The sequence below is a fragment of the Ranitomeya imitator genome, chromosome 2, assembly GCF_032444005.1.
Source record: "Ranitomeya imitator isolate aRanImi1 chromosome 2, aRanImi1.pri, whole genome shotgun sequence".
NCBI classification, from domain to species: Eukaryota; Metazoa; Chordata; class Amphibia; order Anura; family Dendrobatidae; genus Ranitomeya; species Ranitomeya imitator.
In genome coordinates, this window is record NC_091283.1 from 128,580,568 (window position 1) to 128,595,522 (window position 14,955).

Below are 14,955 nucleotides of genomic sequence, written 5' to 3' on the forward strand. Positions count from 1 at the left end.
GCGGTATATAGAGTGTATAGGGGCCGTACACACGTTGCTGGTGTGTATATACAGTGTATAGGTGCGGTATATACATTGTATAGGTGCGGTATATACAGTGTATAGGGGCCGTACACACGGTGCTGGTGTGTATATACAGTGTATAGGTGCGGTATATACAGTGTATAGGTGCGGTATCTACAGTGTGTAGGGGCCGTACACACGGTGCTGGTGTGTATATACAGTGTATAGGTGCGGTATATACAGTGTATAGGTGCGGTATCTACAGTGTGTAGGGGCCGTACACACGGTGCTGGTGTGTATATACAGTGTATAGGTGCGGTATATACAGTGTATAGGGGCCGTACACACGGTGCCGGTGTGTATATACAGTGTATAGGTGCGGTATCTACAGTGTGTAGGGGCCGTACACACGGTGCTGGTGTGTATATACAGTGTATAGGTGCGGTATATACAGTGTATAGGGGCCGTACACACGGTGCCGGTGTGTATATACAGTGTATAGGTGCGGTATGTACAGTGTATGGGTGCGGTATATAGAGTGTATAGGGGCCGTACACACGTTGCTGGTGTGTATATACAGTGTATGTATAGGTGCGGTATATACATTGTATAGGTGCGGTATATACAGTGTATAGGGGCCGTACACACGTTGCTGTTGTGTATATACAGTGTATAGGTGCGGTATATACATTGTATAGGTGCGGTATATACAGTGTGTAGGGGCCGTACACACGGTGCTGGTGTGTATATACAGTGTATAGGTGCGGTATATACAGTGTATAGGGGCCGTACACACGGTGCTGGTGTGCATATACAGTGTATAGGTGCGGTATATACAGTGTATAGGGGCCGTACACACGGTGCCGGTGTGTATATACAGTGTATAGGTGCGGTATGTACAGTGTATAGGTGCGGTATATAGAGTGTATAGGGGCCGTACACACGTTGCTGGTGTGTATATACAGTGTATGTATAGGTGCGGTATATACATTGTATAGGTGCGGTATATAGTGTATAGGGTCCGTACACACGTTGCTGGTGTGTATATACAGTGTATAGGTGCGGTATATACATTGTATAGGTGCGGTATATACAGTGTGTAGGGGCCATACACACGTTGCTGGTGTGTATATACAGTGTATAGGTGCGGTATATACAGTGTATAGGTGCGGTATGTACAGTGTATAGGTGCGGTATATAGAGTGTATAGGGGCCGTACACACGTTGCTGGTGTGTATATACAGTGTATGTATAGGTGCGGTATATGCATTGTATAGGTGCGGTATATAGTGTATAGGGGCCGTACACACGTTGCTGGTGTGTATATACAGTGTATAGGTGCGGTATATACATTGTATAGGTGCGGTATATACAGTGTGTAGGGGCCGTACACACGTTGCTGGTGTGTATATACAGTGTATAGGTGCGGTATATACAGTGTGTAGGGGCCATACACACGTTGCTGGTGTGTATATACAGTGTATAGGTGCGGTATATACAGTGTATAGGTGCGGTATGTACAGTGTATAGGTGCGGTATATAGAGTGTATAGGGGCCGTACACACGTTGCTGGTGGTGTGTATATACAGTGTATGTATAGGTGCGGTATATGCATTGTATAGGTGCGGTATATAGTGTATAGGGGCCGTACACACGTTGCTGGTGTGTATATACAGTGTATAGGTGCGGTATATACATTGTATAGGTGCGGTATATAGTGTATAGGGGCCGTACACACGTTGCTGGTGTGTATATACAGTGTATAGGTGCGGTATATACATTGTATAGGTGCGGTATATACAGTGTGTAGGGGCCGTACACACGTTGCTGGTGTGTATATACAGTGTATAGGTGCGGTATATACAGTGTATAGGTGCGGTATGTACAGTGTATAGGTGCGGTATATAGAGTGTATAGGGGCCGTACACACGGTGCTGGTGTGTATGTACAGTGTATAGGTGCGGTATATACAGTGTGTAGGGGCCGTACACACGGTGCTGGTGTGTATATACAGTGTATAGGTGCGGTATATACAGTGTATAGGGGCCGTACACACGGTGCTGGTGTGTATATACAGTGTATAGGTGCGGTATATACAGTGTATAGGTGCGGTATATACAGTGTATAGGGGCCGTACACACGGTGCTGGTGTGTATATACAGTGTATAGGTGCGGTATATACAGTGTATAGGTGCGGTATATACAGTGTATAGGGGCCGTACACACGGTGCCGGTGTGTATAGAGCGAGCTATGCCGCACGGTGAGGTGAGCTGAGGTAAGCGGTTCTGCGTCGCACTGTGGCGTCTGCCGGAGCAGGTAGACCGGGGCATGGAGGGAGGCGTGGGGCGGAGGCATGGGAGGCTGCTGGGAGGGAGCTCTGAGGAGGAGGAGAGCCAGACGATGGAAGAAGAGACGGAGGAGGACGAGAACCTGCCACCGGGGGAAGAGCAGGGGATGCGGGACAGCCTGCTCGGGGGAGCCCCGGAAGGGGTGCCGGTGCCCGCTGAGGTGCCCTCACATGGCAGTCGAGAGAAAGAAGTGCGGAGCAGAGTCCCTGAGGGCGGCTTTGGCTGGGTGGTGGCACTGGCGGCCACCTGGTGCAGCGGCTCCATCTTCGGCATCCAGAACTCATTCGGGATCCTGTACGTTATGCTGCAGGGCGAGATGGACACCAGCGAGGAGCACGGCATGGACTTCAGGACAGGTAACCGGGGCCGCCGCCTCCTCCCCGCACTCCAGCCCGGAGCTGCGCTCACAACTTCCCTCAGTGTGTGACAGACACAGCGTCCACGTGTGGTGTCAGTGCGGCTCCCGAGCGTGTGCGGCTCCCGGCTGCTGCACTACACACCGTGCTCCCTCATAACCCTGCACCGTATCGTGTGCCCCATGTATACACACCGTGCTCCCTCATAACCCTGCACCGTATCGTGTGCCCCATGTATACACACCGTGCACCCTCATAACCCTGCACCGTATCGTGTGCCCCATGTATACACACCGTGCACCCTCATAACCCTGCACCGTATCGTGTGCCCCATGTATACACACCGTGCTCCCTCATAACCCTGCACCGTATCGTGTGCCCCATGTATACACACCGTGCTCCCTCATAACCCTGCACCGTATCGTGTGCCCCATGTATACACACCGTGCACCCTCATAACCCTGCACCGTATCGTGTGCCCCATGTATACACACCGTGCTCCCTCATAACCCTGCACCGTATCGTGTGCCCCATGTATACCCACCGTGCTCCCTCATAACCCTGCACCGTATCGTGTGCCCCATGTATACACACCGTGCACCCTCATAACCCTGCACCGTATCGTGTGCCCCATGTATACCCACCGTGCACCTTCATAACCCTGCACCGTATCGTGTGCCCCATGTATACCCACCGTGCACCCTCATAACCCTGCACCATATAATATGCCCCATGTGCCGGGCAGCTGCACTACCCACCGTGCACCCTCATAACCCTGCAGCGTATCATGTGCCCCATGTGCCGGGCAGCTGCACTACCCACCGTGCACCCTCATAACCCTGCACCGTATCGTGTGCCCCATGTATACCCACCGTGCACCCTCATAACCCTGCACCGTATCGTGTGCCCCATGTATACCCACCGTGCACCCTCATAACCCTGCACCGTATCGTGTGCCCCATGTATACCCACCGTGCACCCTCATAACCCTGCACCATATAATGTGCCCCATGTGCTGGGCAGCTGCACTACCCACCGTGCACCCTCAAAACCCTGCACCGTATCGTGTGCCCCATGTGCCGGGCAGCTGCACTACCCACCGTGCACCCTCAAAACCCTGCACCGTATCGTGTGCCCCATGTGCCAGGCAGCTGCACTACCCACCGTGCACCCTCAGAACCCTGCACCGTATCGTGTGCCCCATGTATACCCACCGTGCACCCTCATAACCCTGCACCATATAATGTGCCCCATATGCCGGGCAGCTGCACTACCCACCGTGCACCCTCATAACCCTGCACCGTATCGTGTGCCCCATGTGCCAGGCAGCTGGACTGGTAAAAACATTACTGGATATGATGACCGCACAGCCTGAATATGCCACACGTAACATTACTGCACATGGACCTGGTGCCACAAATAACATTACTGTACAGCCTGGGTACACGTGCACCTGGTGCCACACATAACATTACTGCATCGCCTGTGTACACGTGGACCTGGTGCCACATATAACATTACTGCACAGCCTGGGTACACGTGGACCTGGTGTCACACATAACATTACTGCACAGCCTGGGTACACGTGGACCTGGTGCCACATATAACATTACTGCACAGCCTGGGTACACGTGGACCTGGTTCCACATATAACATTACTGCACAGCCTGGGTACACGTGGACCTGGTTCCACATATAACATTACTGCACAGCCTGGGTACACGTGGACCTGGTTCCACATATAACATTACTGCACAGCCTGGGTACACGTGGACCTGGTTCCACATATAACATTACTGCACAGCCTGGGTACACGTGGACCTGGTTCCACATATAACATTACTGCACAGCCTGGGTACACGTGGACCTGGTGTCACACATAACATTACTGCACAGCCTGGGTACACGTGGACCTGGGTACACGTGGACCTGGTGCCACATATAACATTACTGCACAGCCTGGGTACACGTGGACCTGGTGCCACATATAACATTACTGCACAGCCTGGGTGCACGTGGACCTGGTGCCACATATAACATTACCTCACTGTCTGGGTACACGTGGACCTGGTGCCACACATAACATTACTGCACAGCCTGGGTACACGTGGACCTGGTGCCACATATAACATTACTGCACAGCCTGGGTACACGTGGACCGGGTGCCACATATAACATTACTGCACATGCTGGTTTTCATCTCTTGAGCAGAGAACTACCACTACCAATGTTCTGTTTATTGTAGGTAATGAGGGTTGTAGTCTGATGGTAATATCACAGATGTAAAAACTATAGAAATGTGAATGATGACGCCGGCTGCGTGGGACATGCCACATTCAGGATGGTCACTCACATTGCACAGAATGTGGCACAGACCAGCAATCGATAAATTAAAAAGATCCAGCTGGTACCAGTGGAAGTAATGAGTAGACCAGGCATGTTGGGAGTTGTAATTTTGCACACAGAAAGGCACAAGTTCAATTACAACCTTGTACTCCTGTCTTATGGTAAACCTTAGAAAATATGATATTCTGTATTAGTAACAGCGCCAGGGTAGGGCAAGGTGGGGTTGTAAGCGGACAGCATAGGCTGTGGACCACTGCTAACAGTTATACAAGTAGTCTGTATATTCACGGGGTGAATGTGGCTCGTCTGGAAGGACTGTAAGACCCCTTGTACTCTGTAGGATTAGCCTTTACCTGATCTAGTACATCCAGGACACTTACTCCCCTCCAGGAAGAAGCTGGTGAGTCCGACTGGAATAGTTAGCCGTCAATAGTGAATGTTAATGGCCCTTAGTTACTTGGAGAGACAATGCGGAATGTCTTTTATTTAGTAAATATCAGAAGATTATTGTCACAATTCCTTCATCTGCCTCTCATTCACAATGAATAAACACGACTCCACTCTGCAGTACACAAAGTACCGGTACTTGTTAGTCACTGAACTCCAGTACATCCTTTTCCCATCACTTGGTTTGTACATAATGGTATTAGACATCTGAGTTCAATTTAAAGTAATGAAGTAGTAGGAGATGTGGATAAACTGCGCTGCTGCTGCTGCTGCTTGTGTGTCCATGAAAACATCCAGTATGCAGTAATGGCAATATCGGAGAGGTGTATCCTCAACATTTTTCGGAGTTCCCGAACTTCAGAAGAACCACAATTTTAGACTCGTAATCTTATTAAATAAGCAGTAAGCAAGACTAATAATGGGGGGAAAAATATTCAATATGGTCCAGCACTGAATGATAATATAATCCTTATTTCTGTATAATTAATTCAGATTGGCATTGTGTAGACTCTGCCTCCGCAGATCACACTCACACGTTTGTAGCTTCATGTAAGTTGTGTCCATGCTGGGCCAATTTGATTTTAATATGAAGAAATATAAATTCCATTGATTATAATTTATCATCGTTTGTTCCCAGATTTTGTGTATGTCTCATACTTGTGAATCCCTACAGGGCATTTGTCAGTAGGATAAACCCTAAGCATGCCGGTCCTGGGAAAGTGAATCAAATGATACCTTGTTATCTGTGATCCGATGTCTTATTCCAGAGAAATCTGTATTTTTCTTAATATGTAAATGAGCTGTTAAGATCTATGGGCCGGACAGAGATCCCTCCAAGAATCTACCTCCAGAGCTTATCTTAAAGGGAATCTGTCACCTAAATTTGGGCCTATAAACAGCGGCCACCGCCATCAGGGGCTCATCTACAGCATTCTGTAATGCTGTAGATAAGCCCCCGATATAACCTGAAAGATAAGAAAAAGTTAGATTATACTCATCCAGGGGCGGTCCGATGAGCGTCGCGGTCCAGGTCTAGCGCCTCCCATCTTCATAGGATGACGTCCTCTTCTTTGTTTCCTGTCGCGGCTCCTGTGCAGGTGTACTTTATCTGCCCTGTCGTGGGCAGAGCAAAGTACTGCAGTGCGCAGGCGCCAGGAAAGGTCAGAGAGGCACAGCGCCTGCGTACTGCAGCACTATGCTCTGCACTCAACAGACAAAGTACGCCGGAGCCGCAGCAGGAAGCAAAGAAGAGGACGTCATCTTATGAAGATGGGAGGCGCCGGACCGAACCTGTGATGCCCATTTGACAGGACCGCCCCTGGGTGAGTATAATCTAACTTGTTTTTCTTATCTTTCATGTTACATCGGGGGCTTATCTACAGCATTACAGAATGCTGTAGCTAAGCCCCTGATGGCGGTGGCTGCAGTTTATAGGCCCAAAATTAGGTGACAGATTCCCTTTAAATGAATGGGTGTGAAACATGTAGACCTGGAGAGCAGACTGTCAGTCACTACATGTCTCACACTGATAACACTTCCTTTTATTTCAAATAAGCTCTGGAGGCAGATTCTCTGGGAGATCAGTGGTCCGGCCCATAGATCTAATTTGCATTTTAAGAACACGTGAATTTCTCTGGAATAAGATAACAGATCGCAGTTCTCAAAGTATCATTTATTCTGCCTCCTATGACCTACATGCCCATATAGACGACTTAGAAGTGGTGACCCTACTGACAGATTCCCTTTAAAAATGGAACTAAGGAAGAGACTGTGCCTACTTATAGACATTACCCCAGACACTGTAGTCTTCAAGGTCTATGTGACTACATACAGTGCTCTCGTTCAAAAGATTTATACCGTAGATACTTGAAATTCTCTCAACTTGTAAAATGGTCATGATATACCATTAGTTGTTTATTTAAGGCTACGTTCAGATTAGCGTTTCCCGACGCTGCGTCGGGAAACGCAGCGGCGACGCACGCGTCATGCGCCCCTATGTTTAACATGGGGGACGCATGCGTTTTTCTTGCTGCGTTTTCCGACACGTGCGTCGTTTTTGACGCTAGCGTCGGACGCAAGAAAATGCAACAAGTTGCATTTTTCTTGCGTCCGATTTTCGTCAAAAAAAGACGCACGCGTAGCAAAACGCAGCGTTTTTGCGTGCGTTTGCACGCGTTTTTTCGTGCGTTGCGTCGCCGACGCAGCGGCGCGCAACGCTAATCTGAACGTAGCCTAACACTTAAGAGGCTTCCTTGTATTAGCTATATGATATGTGCTAATTTGTCATGTATGTGTGTACTTTCTGCCTATTTGTGTAATACTCTTTACACTTTCCTAGAAACAGATATAAACTTTTTTTTTTTTTGCTTGCTTCTTACTCAGGATCTCCAGTTTGTTCCTTCCAAAGAAGGTTGTGTTAATCACTGGTAATTTGGATGTGTAACATCTTTCACTATAGCATGTACAGTAGTTGCAGCCGTTTATATGTCTTTGCATGATCTCCCCTGATTATAACACAGCAATATGAATCACAATTATGGCAGATGTAATATAACTTTAAACGTTGATGATATAATGGATGGGTTAATGTAATTAGTCTATTGAAGCTGTGAATTAATAGTATCATTTAGACAACACATCCATTTTCATTGCGACGTCCCTGGAGATATTCCATGGCACTCCACATATCTGTTGCAGAGTAAAGCGGAGGAAGGACTATAAGACATGTCTAGCCAGTTGTTTGGCATAACGAAATAATACCGGTCCTGATAATGTACCAAGCCCCATTTTTAAAGTATGTGTAAGCATTCATCCAGGGTTTTTTTTTATTTTCGTTGTTTATTTTTTTTTTTTAATTGCTCATTTGTTTCCAAAATGCAAAGTTAAGCAACTTTTCTAAATGGTTTTTAAAAACTACAAATCTATCAGTTCCTCCTCAGTTTTGATGTCTCTCTGCTCTCCTCATTCCTTCTTTTAGTTTTCGAAATAGCAAAATCGGGGAAGAAAAATATGTGCACGGATGTTAATAGGGGAAGGTAGATTATATCTCAGAAATGCTAGAGAAAATCAGCTGTAAGGAAAGCACAAGTGGAAATTGGTGCAGGATAGAAGCAGGGTTTATTTGAGCTCATGAAGTCAAGCAGCACCCTGGATATGCAGAGCCTATATTTATGGAGGAGACCACTCCCAAAAAAGGAAAATCTAAAACTTGGATCAGATTGCAAACTGCATATCGGGAGTGTCACGATTCCTCTTATCGGTGTGTCTGGATGCAGTGAGTGACCGTCCAGCTGTTGAGCTGTCAGTATGGTGATGGACGGCTGAGCTGTCCAGTTGGAGGCTGGGGCTGTCCTGAGCTGTCAGTATGGTGACGGACGGCTCCGCCGTGCAATCTGGGCCAGGGCACACAGGGTTTTTTTTCCATGTATCTTCTGTTCGGAGTGATTACTTGACTCTTTGCCTCCAACTACTGCCAGTTGTAGCTTGGCTCAATTGGTCTGTGTGCTAGGAGTTCTTATTCTGATCTTTGTTGCCCGACCTTTGATTTGCCTTTCTTCTTCCTTTTAAGAAGCCCTTTTGTCTCGATTTTTTACTGTCCTAGAATTCTGTCCATCACCTGAACTTTCCCCTAAGTTTACGATAATCTCTTGGTATCTGACCCCGGACCTCTTGACTACCCAGCTTCACTGATTGTCCGTGAGTAGTGACTCAAGGGTCTGAAAATGAATGATGATTACAGGTAACCCCTAACCTTTAAAGGGAATCTGTTACCAACTGTTTCGTATATAAGCTGCGGCCACCTACATCAGGGGCTTATTTACGGCATTCTGTAATGCTGTAGATAAGCCCCCGATGTAACCTGAAAGAGAAAAACAAGTTATATTATACTCACCTGGGGGGCGGTCCGGTCCGATGGGCATCGCGGTCTGGGTCTGGCCCCTCCCATCTTCATGCGATGACGTCCTCTTCCTTGCTTCTGTCGCGACTCCTGTGCAGGCCGAAGCTTATATACGAAAAAGGTGACAGATTCCCTTTAAGATTTTAATTCCTGTGCTTGCTTATGACTTGCTTGCACCATACTTTGAGATTTTAGCACCTCGATATTTTTGGATGCAGAATAATAAGACTCCATGCATACGGCACAGAATCACATGGTAAACTTTTGATTTCCTCTTCTGAATTCCATACAGTCTCTCTGTGCCGCTATACCATGCTTCCTAGTGTCGGTATGTACTGCACTATACTTCTATAGGGGCAGCGCTCTTCAGGAAGAATCTAACTCTACATATAGCGTATAATAGCTTTATGATTGCATGTAGAATATTTTTCTGTTCAAATTAGAGGGGAAAAAAAAAGTAAGCCCAAGGGGATTGAGTGGACAGTAAAGGCCTATGCTCCAGTATGGAAGGAGCAATAGAGTTCATGACAAGTCAAAGATTGTGTTGAGAGTAATTAGGATAACTAACTAGTATTTACGAGAGAGGAACCCATGTTGTTTGGGGCCTCTTTTTAACTGAATATCAGTAGAAAGTCTTCCTCTCTTCACCGATGTAAAAAACCGATGCCTGTTACATTATCCTAATACATAGGCATGGAGCATACATACCTGCAACCTTCAGAGTAATCTGGGATTACACACAAGCATCCTACTAAGCGAGGCATTGTTTCATCAGATAGGTAACACGCTCCGCGTCCTATGCTGTGAACACATTAAGCAGAAATCTATTTATTGATGTGAGGTGATACCATCTGCCATCCAACGGACAGATGGCTTACTTCCATTAGCTAACATTTGCCGGACGAGGGGCACTCCTGCCGCTGTCATGCTATAGTATTAAGTGAAATGTGAGCTGCTTGTTCCTATTCATGTTTTAGGGCCCAGTGAGTATACCTGTAATCTCCACAGACATTTGGTGATTAATCCATCTATACATATATTAACTCGCTTATAGCCCAGCTTGATGTTTTAGTAAAAAATAAATGGTTTATTATATATGATGGCTTATTCCTTATCCAGGGCTATTATTCAACCCGGGAGTTTATATTTTTCTTCTTGTTTTGTTTATTAAGTTAATAACATTTTGATTATAAACGTGTTTGTAGTTTTTATTTTGTGTATGAAAGGTTGGGAATAGTGGTGCAGCTGAAATTCTGTCACCAAGCTAATTGTTTTGTTAAACAAAGCGAGCTAGAAACAGCAAACCTTTTCAAAAATCTTTGTACGCCAATACAGTTTGGTGTAAAAAAAAAGAAACAAACCGCGTTCTACTCATCGGCCCCCAGTCCTCCAGTGAGTCTCTAACTCCCTTCTTGGTAACTGGCATGGACTGTGGCGCTAACTTCACATTGAGAACTGCAGCCAATCAGTGACTCTGGGCGGTGCGTTCCATCTACACTGGCAGAGGTTTTGAGCTCATTGATTGGCTGTCAGTGCCACAACCAATCCAATACACACATCATCAATGAAGACTCACAGTTAGGCCGGCGTCACACTCAGCGTATGCAAATACGGTCCGTATATTACGGCCGTAATACGCTGAAAAGTCCCGAAAATAGTGGTCCGTAGCTCCTCCGTAGGCAGGGTGTGTCACCGTTTTTTGCGCATGGCATCCTCCGTATGTAATCCGTATGGCAGCCGTACTGCGTGTTTTTATCGCAGGCTTGCCAAACCGACATACGCCTATACAAGGGATCCATGTGTTAAAAAAAAAATAAAAACATATATACTGTCTATATATATATATATATATATATATATATATATATATATATATATATATATATATATATATATATATATATATATATGTCAGTAGATATATATATATTATTCCTTCATACAGCGCGAGATAGCAAAAAGCTGGTAATTCAATTGCCGGCTTTTGCTTTCTCCTTCCTAAACCCGACATGATATGAGACCTGGTTTACATACAGTAAACCATCTCATATCACCATTTTTTTTGCATAATCCACACTACTAATGTTAGTAGTGTGTGTATGCAAAATTTGGCCGTTCTATCTACTAAATTAAAGGGTTAAATGGCGGAAAAAATTGGCGTGGGCTCCTGCGCAATTTTCTCCGCCAGAGTAGTAAAGCCAGTGACTGAGGACAGATATTAATAGCCTGGAGAGGGTCCATGGTTATTGGCCCCCCCCTGGCTAAAAACACCTGCCCCCAGCCACCCCAGAAAAGGCACATCTGGAAGATGCGCCTATTCTGGCACTTGGCCACTCTCTTCCCATTCCCGTGTAGCGGTGGGATATGGGGTAATGAAGGGTTAATGCCACCTTGCTATTGTAAGGTGACATTAAGCCTAATTAATAATGGAGAGGCGTCAATTATGACACCTATCCATTATTAATCCAATTGAATGAAAGGGTTAAAAAAAACCACACACATTATTAAAAATTATTTTAATGAAATAAAAACAAAGGTTGTTGTAATATTTTATTTAACGCCCAATCCAATCACTGAAGACCCTCGATCTGTGAAAGAAAAAACATAATAAACCAACAATATACTTACCCTCCGCAGATCTGTAAAGTCCAACGATGTAAATCCTTCTGAAGGGGTTAAAACATTTTGCAGCAAGGAGTTCCGCTAATGCAGGCTGCTCCTTGCTGCAAAACCCCGGGGAATGAAGCTAAAAATAGGTCAATGATCTATATTTAGCTTCATTTGCGGTGAGGCGCCCTCTGCTGGCTGTTCATAGATCGTGGGAACTTACCTAGAAAGCTCCCAGGCTCCCAGGCGCAGGGCCGCACTTAGTAACCCGATGTTTACCCTGGTTACCAGTGTAAATGTACAAAAAAAAACACTACATACTTACATTCCGGTGTCTGTCCCCCGGCGCTCTGCTTCCTGCACTGACTGTGAGCGCCGGCTGGCCGTAAAGCCGAGCGGTGACATCACCGCTGTGCTTTACGGCCGGCCGGCGCTGACCGTGCAGGGATGCAGAGCGCCGGGGGACAGACACCGGAATGTAAGTATGTAGTGCCCTGTGCTTAGTAACCCGATGTTTACCCTGGTTACCAGTGAAGACATCGCTGAATCGGCGTCACACACGCCGATTCAGCGATGTCTGCGGGAGATCCAGCGACGAAATAAAGTTCTGGACTTTCTGCTCCGACCAACGATGGCACAGCAGGATTCTGATCGCTGCTGCGTGTCAAACACAACGATATCGCTAGCCAGGACGCTGCAACGTCACGGATCGCTAGCGAAATCGTTGTTAAATTGTTCAGTGTGAAGGTACCTTTAGACCAGAGGATAATGAGTTTAACGTGTGTTATTTCCTTAAATTTTTTTCTCAAATGTGTCAGGACTAGGATTTGGTGAAAAGCGACATCCCCTTTTGAAACACTCTAGGGCTGCAATTTCAGACTTGGGCACTTTACTTACATATCCAGTGGCATGTAAAAGTTTGAGCATCCCTGGTCAAAATTACTGTTATTGTGAACCGTTAAGTTGAAGATGAAATCATCTCTAAAAGGGTTAAAGTTAAAGGGAACCTGTCACCCCCAAAATGGAAGGTGAGCTAAGCCCACCAGCGTCAGGGGCTTATCTACAGCTTTCTGGAATGCTGTAGATAAGCCCCCGCTGTGTCCTGAAAAATGATAAAGAGGTTAGATTATACTCACCCAGGGGCGATCTCGGTACGATGGGCGTCGCGGTCCGGTCCCTCCCATCTTCTTACGATGACGCCCTCTTCTTGTATTCACGCTCCGGCGCAGGCGTACTTTGTCTGCCCTGTTGAGGGCAGAGGAAAGTACTGCAGTGCGCAGGCGCTGGGCGTCTCTGACCTTTCCCGACGCCTGCGCACTGCAATACTTAGCTCTGCCCTCAACAGGGCAGACAAAGTACACCTGCGCCGGAGCCGCAGCGTGAAGACAAGAAGAGGACGTCATCGTAAGAAGATGGGAGGCCCCGGACCACGACGCCCATCGGACCGGACCGGGACCGCCCCTGGGTGAGTATAATATAATCTCTTTTTCTCTGATCGCCCATGACGGCACCACGGAGAGAGGGGATCCGCCCACCAAGGACAGGAAACCTACGGATAAAAAGGCGGTACCACTCTCCTGCATCAGTTGGTTTCCTGTCCTTGATGGGAGACCTACGGACTTACCAGTTCGTCGTTGGATCCGGGGCCAACCAGTCCGATTCAGGCAGCTGGGGTCCCTCTGCCTCGGCTAGGGTGGTGACCCGAAGCGCCACCGCTGGGAGCCAGTGGGCCGACAGGGTGTGCGGGGGAGGTGACAAGGAGTTCGCGGTCACCTCCCCAGGTAAGATGCAGCAGCGGCAACATCCAGGGGGGTCCCTCTGTGGTTGCGGGAGGTGCAGCACGACCCTCCCTAAATCAAGCGTCAGTCTGCACACTGCATCGCCATCAGGCGTGCAGGTATTGTGCTACTGGGGCTGCATAGGACCGGGGGTGCCGGTCAGCAGCGCATATCTGCTTCCGGGCGCTGCTTTGCGCAGGCCCGGTATCCAGCTGGGTCTCGCGAGGTCTGCAGAGCGCCGGTATGCGCAGGCGCCGGCGGTGCTTCCGGCCGGGCGCTTGGTGCGCTCTGCGCAGGCGCCGGCGTGGCTCCAGCCGGGCGCTTGGTGTACACTGCGTGGGCGCCGGCGGGGCTTCTGGCCGGGGCGCGCTCTGCGCAGGCGCCGGCGTGGCTCCAGCCGGGCGCTTGGTGTGCATTGCGCAGGCGCCGGGGGTGCTTCTGAAGCCGCCGGTATGTTTCGGCGGGGCGCTTGATGCGCACTGCGCAGGCGCCGGCGGGTCTTCCGGTCGGATGGCGCGGATTACCGCTAGAGCGTGTTTTTTGAGTCGGATTACTGCGCAGGCGCCGACCGCTCCTCATATGATCAGTCGCTACTGCGCAGGTGCAGGGAAGCGGCGGGAGGGTTCAAATAGTAGAACCCTCATCCTCTTGGTGGCTCTGCAGTAATAGGCAGGAGCTTCAAGGGGAATAGGAGCGACAACTCAGCCGAGTTCAAGGCACGCAGACCAGCAGCAGTATGAGTGACCCAGCATCACCTCCGCCCGAATCACCTCCACCTGCAGTATCGCCACAGCAGCAGCAGCAGCAAAAAAGGCGGCAGCAGAAAGTGCACCAGGACACCAGCAAAGAACGCCAAAGGTCTCAACACAGTAAGGAGTCCAGTACGGCGTCGGGGAGAAAGCCAGAGGCAGAGAACCCCCAATCGGTATTTATGGGTCCTGGAGGTGGTAAGTGGATCTTCGTGAATGTCAGAGACAGTAAGATTGTTATTTGTCTCTTTTTAGGGGAGGAAAAGCGTAGCTAAAACTAAACACAAAAGTTGCGCCATCTGTAGAGAGGACCTTCCACCTACATGTGATAAAAGACTATGCAATACTTGCATTCAACAAACTGTGTCTGAAAACCTTCCAGGGTTTGCTTCAGATCTTAAGAGCCTAATTAAAGAACAAGT

At 48.0% G+C, this 14,955-nt stretch overlaps 1 protein-coding gene across 1 annotated transcript in view; it reads left to right on the forward strand.

Annotated features, from left to right (window-relative positions):
- The first annotated feature begins 2,389 nt into the window (after nucleotides 1–2,389).
- SLC16A2 (solute carrier family 16 member 2) overlaps nucleotides 2,390–14,955 on the forward strand; it is a 204,191-nt gene continuing 191,625 nt past the window's right edge. The window contains exon 1 of the mRNA XM_069747228.1: nucleotides 2,390–2,708. Coding sequence (XP_069603329.1) covers nucleotides 2,405–2,708 — 304 coding nt within the window. The 5' untranslated portion in view covers nucleotides 2,390–2,404. The remainder of the gene's footprint in view (nucleotides 2,709–14,955) is intronic.